This window comes from Brassica napus, chromosome C7 (assembly GCF_020379485.1).
Source record: "Brassica napus cultivar Da-Ae chromosome C7, Da-Ae, whole genome shotgun sequence".
In the NCBI taxonomy this organism is placed as follows: Eukaryota; Viridiplantae; Streptophyta; class Magnoliopsida; order Brassicales; family Brassicaceae; genus Brassica; species Brassica napus.
In genome coordinates, this window is record NC_063450.1 from 2,076,071 (window position 1) to 2,087,658 (window position 11,588).

An 11,588-nucleotide genomic window follows, 5' to 3' on the forward strand; every position below is an offset into this window, starting at 1 on the left:
CATTAGGGAAACCAACTCTACTTTCAAACTGCAAGGGGTTATCTACATTAATGGAAACTTGAATATTTGCCCGTTTAGGCTCCATTGTTATCTTCTTTCCTAGGGTTTTGGCAATCTCCGAGAAAGTGCCATCATTCTAGAAGTGGACTGGGACCCCCGTAACACTGATCCAGAAGGGGGTTGAGTTTGGGAAGTCCTCGCTAGTGAAAGGCTCCCATCTCTCCAGGGCAAAACTCTATTGGTTAAAATGGCATGCTCGTTATTCAGCACCACTTGGAGATCCTGCTTGTTATCGAAATAGAATTGGAAACGTCCATTACCGAGATTTGTCCCACGGACCCTGCCCTCCACATTCCAGATTCGCGGTTTTGGGAGAAGGTTGATCAAAGCGTCAACGCTCCTACTCTTTAGTTGGAAGACACGATCAATAAGTGTCAGTTTGAACCTTTCCGCCGCAGCTTCAAGGTCACACGCAGGGATTTTTATGATTTATCCTCCGCAACATCGAGGCAACGCATGGTTTGGGATGAGCCCGATCCGCGTATGCGGTTTCTTTGTGTCGATGCCAGATCCTTTTGGTTTGACATGATCAATCGAAAAAACCTAGGAACGGGCTAGAGATCTCTTGGAAATACCTATAGGTAGAGAAACCACAAGATTAACGGGAGAGACGACTCTTAGCAAAAGCTAGAAATTATTGGAAGATCTAAAACAGAGCGATAACGTGGCCGATACGTAAAGGCAAGAACTCTTTCAGGACTCGATGAAATAGCACCAGACAAAGGACACGGAATATCCTTGTATAGTAGGCTTGGGATTCAAGAGCCAAGGGAAGAATCTCGTCGAACGTCTCCAAAAACCTAGATCTGAAAATCGCCTCACTCGTCGCCTAAAACCCTAGCCCCTCCCATGCCTAGAAGTTCTTTACACATATATATTTTCAGTGATAAACTATTTACGACATAAAATAGGTTTTACTGAGCATTTAATATTATATATAATTTACTGTAATCAGTGATAAATTAATTAAAAGATCACTGAAAATATATATGTGGTAAAATATGAATTGTATACGTATGCTTAATATTTTATATATTTTGAATATAAACAATCATATTCCTAACTAAAACTAATATGAATTTATATGTGATAAATGTCAAATTATTTTTTGTTATCTGTGAAATCACAATAATATATGTAAACCTAAAATAATGAATAATCTATAAGAGAAAAAATAAACTTTGTAAAAATATTAAAAATATAAAAAAACATAAAACAAGGATAAAAATATTAATACTAGAAAAATAAATTGAAAATTAATAAACATAATATAATTATAATCTGAAGAACTAAAGAGGTGATATTTTATAATTTGTTACATGTTTGATAATAGGGAGAATTTCAATATATGATGTTTTTGGTTATTATTATTTTGTTGATGTTTTATGAGCCGTATTTTTTTCTAATATCTACAATGCTGCTGAGATTCTTTCTAATCCACAGTTACAATAAATGTTGATTTCAAATTCAAGTTGTCTAATGATAAATTCGTTATTAGTAGAGATAATTTTTTGTATCTAATATCTACACTCATAACTTAAAAGATGAAACAAAAAACAAAATTTAATAAATCATGGTCAATACAAATACTGAAATTAAACAATTTATGATAGTAATTTAATTTTTTGAATTTAACAATTAATCTTTAAATTAAAATAACAATAAAATTAAAATTTGTTGATATATACATTAATCCCCACAAGGTGCGGGTAATCTTCTAGTAATTCATTATATAAATTTTTTTTTTAGAGTATTACGATAAAATTTAGTTTTCTAGCTTTTACCTAAAACAAATTTAATTGACGGGTTTTACTATTAAAAGTCTTTGTTTTCTAATGTAAAAAGAAAAAAGAAATTCTGGAATACAAAGGTGTTCTTGATCATGAGTTTGATTTCAATGATGCATTTGCATTCTTTTCCTCTTCCTTTTCTTTTTAAACTATCAGTAACAAAAATTGGAGTAAAAATTTGTATTCTGAGTTTCACTTAAATTCATCCAATCAAGATGAATATGGTGAAAAAGGTTTTCCACTCATTTACTCCATAAAATAACTTTTATTAACTGTTTCCACCTTTTATTTTTCTCTTATAAAAATAAGGAGTAAAGTGGAGGGATACAAAAAGTAACATAATTCCACCTTTTATTTTCTATGGTTTTTCAACAAGTTACCTCTTATTTTTACACCAAGTTACTCTACTTTCCTCTATTGTGTCGTCAGTCAAACCCTATATAATTTAACAAACATTTTGACATATTTTTGCAGTTTTTAAGAGAACAAACAGTCAGTCTAACCGTCATATCAATTTTGCAGTTCTCAAAAGAAATATAGGAAAAAATAAAAATATAATTATAATTATACAAATAGTCTATTAGTTGACAACCTGTAACAGAAAAAAAACTACACGCTTTTGAATAGTACGAACGTTTCACAGCAAACTCTTTCTACTTTCTTGTACAAGTAACTTATCAATACCAAATCGGTTCTCACTAAACCAGATCTCACACTAGACCGGTGTACCTCCCAAGTCCCAAATGTAGATTTCACGTCATATTCTCAAGTTAGCTTCCTCGGCAAGTTATACGTTCTCTTCAGAAACTTAGTCGCAGACTCATCATAACGGTAACACAAAACTCTCAACAGCGTGTTTGCTTCTGTCGGACTCCACGGTCCAGAAGTCGGCGGCAACGGAAGCTTACCTCTGTCCGAACCATGATTCTCGAGACACACCGCTTTAAACCGTTCGATGAGAGACTCCGTATCCGTACGCAGCAACGGAAGTATACTCTTGACCGTCGTGGAAACCTTCTCGATCAAATCCAAAGGCAACCCGTCTCCGTTCGACCAGAAAAGATCGCATAGAAACTTGAAATCCTCGTCTACCGCATCGGAGTCTTGAACCGTGAAGCAACGTGATGGTCCACCCGCGAGGAGGACTAATAAGAACCCGTCGAAAGAAGCTCTCATGATATCTGAAATGACTCTGGTTCGGACTCTATCGTGAACGGATGACGAAATAATCTCAAGGCAACGTTCGAGTTCTTGAAGAAAGGATTCGACCCTCGAGGAAGATACTTCTCCTACGTACAGACCGTCCCAGAGAACGTTGCTTAGATCGTGGAAGACGATCTTGTAAGCAGTTGCTTCGGAGAGTTGCTGTACTCCTTTGGAGCAGTAACCGATTGACTGTTCAAAGATTTTAGCTTTGCCATCAAAGGCAGCTATGTCGGATTCCGGGAGACGGTTTAATGTTTTTCTTCCGGATGATTCGATCTCGGTCCTGATGTAATGCAGTGTGTTGATTCTGCAACAGAACTGGAGTATCTCAGCTGAGTCATTACTCGTCCCGATCTGTGATTTTCTCCGGTTAGAAGCCGCCATTGGCTTCTCCTTCTTCTTGAAGACACCGTGTAGTCTCGAACCGACGGTGCATCTTGTTAAGGCGGGCAAAGCGGGTAGAAACGTGTTCCTCGAGCCTAAACAAGAGAAACCAACAAAGAATGAGCTTTCATCATTCATGAAACAAGAGAATCAATAAAGAGAATCTGCATACCGCAGGAAGATTTGGCCTTTGATACATAATGCTGCATACACTTGTCGAGACCCAAGGTCAGCTCGGGAAGTAAAACTGTATGCAAAAGTATAGGCAACAAGAAAAACGCTTCCAAGGTCTCATCTACCATCCTCAGTACATCCACGGAAGAAGGAGCAATGCCAAGTTTATTCAGTTTCGGATTCCATGCCTGCAGAGATGGACACACCAATGATCAATATAACTCTTAACTGAGCATACAAAGTAAAACTCTTATGTACCTCTTGCTGGAGATTCCGATCAATCCACTCCTTCAGTCTATCGACTCTGGTCTTGATCCATGATTTCACAAGGTTTCCTATAACAACTTCCGCTTCAAAAGGAGGCATCTCTCTTATAACCGACTTACCACCATCGTCACTATCTACTGCGTCTTGAACAGCAATCTGCACCAGATCCTTCTCAAGCTTATCTGCAGCGGTGAGTACTCTTATTGCATCAGGCGTCAACTCGGTGATACCAGAAACAAATTTCTTCAATTCGGTTCCGTAGCAGGAATGAAGCGTAGCTGCAGCCACGCCAGCTGCAAGAGGATGCCAGTTCTTTAAGATTGGACTGAATATCGCCTTCTCGTTGAATGCTAAATGACCAATATCCTCTGCAAGAGTCGCAAGGGCAGGAAGATTGCTCGTGCTGCTCTGACGAGATTTTGACCGCTTGCTATGTTCCACCATCTTCTTTGTCTGTTTCAAACAAACCAAAAAGATACATAAACAGCTGCAGAAACATGAAATTAGATCATGTTTCTAAAACAAACCTGCGAAAAGGCCATACGCAAGGAAGATCTGATATAGGTATCGACCCGATCACGCCCTGAGTCAACATTCTTCTTTTTCCTTCTATACTCGCTAGAAGCATCTTCACCTAGTACTTTAGCTACTGAGATGCCCAGAGAAACTGTCGTTTCAAGGGTCTCGACGTTATCAATGTTGAAAGTATCATGGTAAGCAAGAAGCCTCTTCTCAGCCCAATCCAGGATCAAACTCAAGACAGAGCTCGAGATCTTGGAATACTTAGGATCATTGGTCTCCTTTGCTTCACTCTCAACTTCGAGTATCAAGTTATGAGCAGCTACAAGCAAGTCATTCTCCACTTGACCAGTTGCAACGTACCGGTTAAACAACACCCAGAGGAAACAAACGTTGTGAACCATCTGGTTCATACCCAAGACAGGCCATGTTTTCTTTATAAGCTCCAAAACTTCATCCACCTCTTCAACAACCGATAACTCGTCGTTCACATCAAAACAAGACTCTAGAAGCATCTGATAGATTCTAAGATTGAGCGGGAACCCATCAGCCCAATGACAAGTGTCAGGACCAATCCCGTCGTTGTTGGAACGAGTAGCGAGAGACATTACAACACTCCTGAGATTCTGCGACTCTCCGGTGATCTTCCCGGTGTCTAACGGCCTCTCGAGACCGGTCCTGATGACTTGCTTAAGCTGTTGAACAGATTTATCAGACTTACTCAAAGGAACATGAGGGTGTACGATCAAACCGGCTTCTAGAAGCTTCAAGTTTCTTCTCTGCCATGATATGTACTCCTCGTGATCAGGAAAGTCTGTGGCTTTGAGCTGTTGAAGAAGCTCAAGAGGTAGAACCATAGTCTCCACACGCCTCCCAAGCTAAATCCACAAAATTTCAAATCTCAATTGTAATTAAAATTAAAATGATAATCTGTAATTAAAAGAGATCTTCTTCGTACCTGACCAGAGGCGATCCTGAGAAGAGCTCTACGGATCCGTGAATCGATCTGCTCGGAGATTCGCATCTGAACACGAACTAACTCACCCACCGTTACGGATTTCTTGACCCGATCGGGTTGACCCGACGATTCTCCTTCTGTGACGTCTCCGCCGCCGCCTCGTTTCTTCATCCCTAACGCCTTCTTCACTCTGCTGGCCGCCGTCGATGTCAGAGATCTGTGAAGAGAAGGAGACGCGGATAGAGACGCGGCGCCGTTGCTCCGATCGGACTTGGGAGATTGAGGGATGAAAGTGAGGGGACGACTTCCGGTGGTGCGGCAAGCAGCGACTAAGATCTCGTAAGCGGTTTCTCGGAGCTCCGAATCCGATAAATTTGGGGCTGGATCGCCGAAAGGAGAAGGTAGAGATTCCATTTTCACTTGGAATTAAGCAAAAGAGAGAGAGCGCTACAACTCAAAACCTTGAGCACAGTACCAAAGATCCCCTTCTCGCTTACTAATTAGTACTTTTTAGGGAGATTACTGAACAAGAGAGTTTTTTGGGGAAGGATCAGGCCAACTGTTATGATGATGCAATCATTGATTTATCACCAAAATGCAGAAAGAAATAAAGTTTAAAAAAAAAACTTTTATTTTGGTTCTTTGGATATAATTAAAAAGGTGAAGAATTTGGGTTGGGCAGATTATGATTCTTGCTTGAGGTTAAAGAATGAAACAAACAAAAAGACAAAAGTAAAACCAAGCGAGACAGGTGTTTTCCTTCGACACCAAACGCATATATACGGCGATGTGAAGCTATGTGTATGTGTTAAATAAGACAGGCAGATCATTTAATGAATTTTTTATTCTCTGTTGTTTTTATGCCAGAGAAATAATTAAATAAGAGATTATGAACTTGTTTACAGAAAAAAAAAAGGATTGTTATGAAATTTAAAAGGGGAAATCAATCTCAGTCGAGTTGAAATTTGAAAGAAATTACATGGTTTTTAGATTTAAAATTTGAAAACTGATGTTTGATCCAGAGTATTTTATTTTGTTCCCTGAAGGAAGCAATCAATGCCAAGAGTCGAAGACGACTTTCTGCCATTTTATGCGTTCTAGACTTTTAGATTGAAGGAAGTTGTCAAAATTTCACACGCCATTTTTCTCTTCCATTTATGACAGCATTTTCACACGGCATTAACACTCATTCAACTAAAAAGTTATAGGTTGACAAAAAAAAAACTAAAAAGTTATAGTCAGTCACAAGAAAACTCAGACTTGGCATTCACAAATGTTTAAATGTTTGGTGCATGTAGATTAGAATCTGAATAACTGAAATGTTGAATTTGCATAACAGACAGATGTATGTGAAAATTAATACAAGACTTTACAAATTTTAGAGTGTATTTAATTTTTTTTTTCCGAATTTATAAGATAATGCTTTAATTTATATATCCATGTAGTGCGGCGGTTGTTGACCATTGTTTATTTTTCTATATCCTCTTTTCTAATCATATCCTTAGTTCCTTCATTTTCAAATAATGGTACATAACTGAAGACTACAAAACAAACAGTTTAGAAATCACTGGCTTGAATATCAATTAATATATTTATGCAAAAAACCTAACATGTGCCACGGAATTTTGATGTTGATGATTGTTCTTTGTCACTTTTCTTTATCTAGGAAACTATGGTATAAGTTAATTATAAAGTAGAAACAATAGTATTTATTACGTAACTGATTGATAGATAAAAGATTGATGGAGAAAGCTCTCTTGATAGAGAAAAAAAATCCGTCGCCTAAGAGATGCGAAATCTCTCTGGGAAACCTCATGTACTTAGCAGGCATACGCCTTAACCACTCGGCCAAAGCGACTTTGTTAGTCGGCGCAGCATTGTCTTTTTAGTGCGAGCTGAACCGAACATAAATTGGGCCATGGAATCCTTTTTGTCAGAGGAGCTTCAGCGAAGAATGTAATATCGTCGTTGAGAAAATTATATCTAATCTTTTCATTTGATTACGATATTTGGTAAGTTAATTATTTGCAATTGATCATATTCTAATGGTAGTTGGTAGATGATTTCCTCAACTTTGATCATGTCAAGTCAACTGTCAACCCAATAAAACATGTGAAGATTAAGAGAAAAAACAAGCTACAATAATAGAAGTTTCTGACGGCAAGCCAAGACATGTTAGAAACTTTATTAATCTTATCATATAAAGAACTAGCCAACTCATTATGATGCGTGTATTGGAATTTAATCATTAGGAAAAGAAAGAAGCTTGGCTGAATCAAAACTACATTTTATGGTTTGATGAGATTTCAGTATGCCACATCATGAACCTGTGGACCTGTGGTGAAGGAAATAACAAATGCCCTCCAATTCTCCTTCGCAAGAAACCATAAGTAAGTTTAAGAGATGATTAGATTTTGACCCGCACTTTCAAAACGCGAGATCGTTTCTTTTTACGTACTTATTGTTATAATCCATTTCTGTTTCTACCGAAAATTTATACCATATAATTTTATGATTTTTTTAGTAGTTATTGTTATAAGTTTGGATGATCTATATGTATAGAAAATGTTAACCTTAAAATGAAATAATTATTTTGCTGTTGGAAATTTCAGCAAGAAATTCAATTCAAAAATATTTGCAATATAATTTAATTTTAGAATGGTAGTATAATTTAAATTAAAAATTACTTGCAATATAATTTAAATTAAAAATGGCTAGTAATAACATGTAACCCATATTGTAAATGTATGTTTACGTTTTATAATTGTATTTTTTATATATAATATTAATTACAATGTTAAATAGTTTTGATAGAATTTACTATTGAAATAATTAATTAAAAGCCCATATACTTAAAAAATTATTAACCAAAAATCTAGAAGTTAATGGGCCCCCAACAAATCTAATATTCTGGTTTAGAGCTCGACCAAAACACATTCTTCATTTCGTCATATTGACCATTCGAAAAAAAAAACCAGAAAAGGAAAGAAAAAAAAAAGACACAGAGATCTAGAACGGTCTCTTTACCGACAAAAGAAGAGATGAAGGCCGTGTTCGTTTACATGTCGCGAGACCTGCGACCTGCGACATGAGACCTGCGACTGATCGCAGGTCGCAGGTTGTTGTTCGTTTTGCTATCGCGTAACATGCGACCTGCGATTGGTCGCAAGTCGCATGTTGTTGTTCGTTTTGATGTCGCGCGACTGATCACGCGACTAGTCGTGGGTTTCCATTTAAGTCGCCCGAAAAAACAGCGACTAAAAATTAAAAAAATTTTGATCGCGCGACTGGTCGCAGATCGCAGGTCGCGCGACACGTAAACGAACATAGTTTTAGTCGCAGGTCGCAGGTTTAGTCGCAGGTCGCAAGTCGCAAGTCGCGCGACACGTAAACGAACGTAATCTTAGTCGCAGGTCGCAGGTCGCAGGTCGCGAGACACGTAAACGAACATGGCCGAAGAGAAATCTTTGGTCGATGGTGAAAATCAAAGGTGTACGACTCTGTATGAGTAAATACCAAATCGGAATCTCGAAATCTTTCTGTATACCGTCGTTTACTCTCTCTTTTTTATTCAAGTCATCTTGCGATTCATCTAGTTGATATGAGATGCCTCTTTATCGATCTGTTCAGGTACATGAAAATCGGTTGATTCTGATGATAGATCTTAGTCAAGCGAACATAAAATCGCCGACAGCTCCCTAGAATCGGTTACATGAAAGACGCTTACGGATGTTCCATCGATCCGTTCAGGTACATGAAAATCGGTTAATTCTTTTTCTTAATCTAAAGATATTATGCTAATCTAAAATCTCTTCACTGATTTTGACCATTCCGTAAATGTTTTGCATGTAGTGGTATAAGATGACTTATCGGTTGATTCTGATGATAGATCTTAGTCAAGCGGTCTTCGATCAGAACTGATTTTGACTATTCCCTGATAGAGTCGGAAACACCTCAGCAAGCACGAGCTTCTCAGATGTCAAGCTCGTACTGTCCATCGTCTTGCTCAAAACCTGGAGAGCGATGTTCATCATTTTCACATCTAGTCTGTTGTACACAACAGTATGATGACGAAGGACACGACGGGTCCTATCCAAGCAAAGTTGATCTCCAATTCTCAAAGTTCCTTGTCCTATCCAAGCAAAGCCTTACAGTACACAGATAAGTATCCAACTATGGATTTAATTTTTGGGTTATACATGAGAAACAATATATGTTTTATAGTTAGTGAGTTGACTTAATAGTATAGATACAATTCATGTAAAGGTCGAGCAGTCAAAGGTTTAGAGACAAAAGCTTTATTCATTTTAAGGACATGGGACAGAGACATGGCTGCAAAGCAATACAAACCCAAGTAAGTACATTTTCCGCGCTTAAAATTGTAGTAATTAGGCTTGGAACTGAAACTGGTAGTTAGGAAAATAAACCGGAAGATTTGTTTGATGAATGTTGATTGCAGTCTGATTTCTCTGGCATTAAAATATACGTCTTTCCTACTTTAGAGGCATTAAAATTAGTGTATGTAAAATTTGATTAGAGATGAAGCCGGCATCTGATTTCTCTGGCATTTGATGTAAGAAGTTTTGAAATAAAAAACTTTTGCAGAAGTTCAAATATGCTTGTTAGAAACATTCATTGTTTGGTATTGAGGTTTCCGAGCCTCATCAAAAATGTGTTTTCCTCATCATGAAGCAAAAAGATTATAATCCTTTTATGTAACGAACTTTTCCAAAAGTTCCAATAAAAATATAATAGAAACATAGTAATATAAAACAGCAACTGAACATAGAACCAAAGTATGGAAATAAGTAACCAAAAATCAAGAGCTTTAAGTTCAAGAAGATAAAATAAAAAACAAAAATCATAGATTAGCAAAAATCTCTCTAAAGACCACGTTTTTTTGTTCGACGTTGAGGTTTACCTTCACTATCAACAATCAGTATCTTCAAGCCTTTCTTTGACGTCACTCTGGAGACAGCAACATATAATTGTCCGTGAGAAAAAACCGGTCTTGGTAGAAAAATTCCAACTTCAGACAATGTTCGACCTTGGCTTTTATTGATAGTAATGGCGAATGCAACACCAATAGGCAGTTGCCTCCTCCTCATTTTGAATGGCAACTTTTTATCTGAAGGAGTTATAGAGAGTCTATGAATAAGCACAGTTTGACCAATCTTTCCCTTTTCCCCTGTAATGACATTTGCCTTTATCATGAAGTCATACATTTCTGTAATCTGGAGTCTAGTTCCATTCATCAATCCCCCAACAGGATCTATGTTTCTTAACAACATCACTGGACAACCTACTTTCAGTCGCAGACTATGATTTGGCAATCCTGATGCTTTGATTCTGTTTAAAAAATCTGGAGTAAGGGCTTGGTCATTAACAGAAAACTTATCTGAAGCATCGATAGAATCATAGCTTAAGTATATTTTTTCCTCTCCTGCATGAAAGTGATTAAACGTTAAAAAAATATAAAACATTGAAGAATATACTACATGTAACAAATTAGAAAATTGTAACCAACCACCAAGCTTATCCAGCATGTGTTGATTAATCATGTTCACACCATCGTTAGTAGGACATAATATAGCTCTCTCCTGAAAAAACTTTGCCTCCTTGTTCTGGTTTAGACGTAGCATCTCCATACACTGCTGAACTTATAGCTTCTATTGGATCTTTAGCATCCAGAATTAGAAACTCCTCTGGGATGTCGATAAGAGCTTCCCCGTCATTTCCATCACCAATCTTTTCATCTACAATATCTAATATCCATTGTGAAAACTCCTGCAAGTCTTTTGCCTCCTCAGCTGACAAATTATTGGACATCAGCTGCATATTCTTGGTTAACTGCAAAACTTTTACATGCTTCCATAGATAAGACGAATTAAGAGCAGCCATAACAATCTCTGCCCTTCCAGCTCCATTAATGACATGCAAAACTTGTCTAAAATCTCCACCAGAGACGACTACTTTCCCACCAAAAGGTCTTTTATCCTTGTCTCCAACAATGTCCAACATACTCCTATCCAATGATTCAAAACAATGCTTACTCATCATTGGAGCTTCATCCCAAATTATAAGGGAGGCTGCTTTCACCAGATTTGCCTTATCAGTTCCTGGTGTAAGTTTGCAAGTGGAAAATTCATCTGGATTGATAGGAATTGCAAATCGAGAATGTGCAGTCCTTCCTCCCTGTAGCAACAGAGAAGCTGTCCCACTCGAGGCAA

At 37.5% G+C, this 11,588-nt stretch overlaps 2 protein-coding genes across 2 annotated transcripts; both read right to left on the reverse strand.

Moving 5' to 3' along the window:
- Window positions 1–2,385: 2,385 nt before the first annotated feature.
- On the reverse strand, window positions 2,386–6,305 carry BNAC07G00030D (protein unc-13 homolog). Its single transcript, XM_022712924.2, has 5 exons — window positions 5,359–6,305; window positions 4,409–5,278; window positions 3,873–4,334; window positions 3,613–3,802; window positions 2,386–3,535 (listed from the first exon to the last, which is right to left on the reverse strand). The coding sequence occupies exons 1-5, from the start codon at window positions 5,770–5,772 to the stop codon at window positions 2,616–2,618; spliced, it is 2,856 nt and encodes a 951-aa protein (XP_022568645.2). The 5' UTR covers window positions 5,773–6,305; the 3' UTR covers window positions 2,386–2,615.
- Window positions 6,306–9,269: 2,964 nt separating this feature from the next.
- Window positions 9,270–10,583, reverse strand: LOC106354864. The gene is made up of 2 exons (XM_013794909.1): window positions 10,280–10,583; window positions 9,270–9,490 (listed from the first exon to the last, which is right to left on the reverse strand). Exons 1-2 carry the CDS (start codon window positions 10,581–10,583, stop codon window positions 9,270–9,272), a joined length of 525 nt encoding a protein of 174 aa, XP_013650363.1.
- Window positions 10,584–11,588: the final 1,005 nt, after the last annotated feature.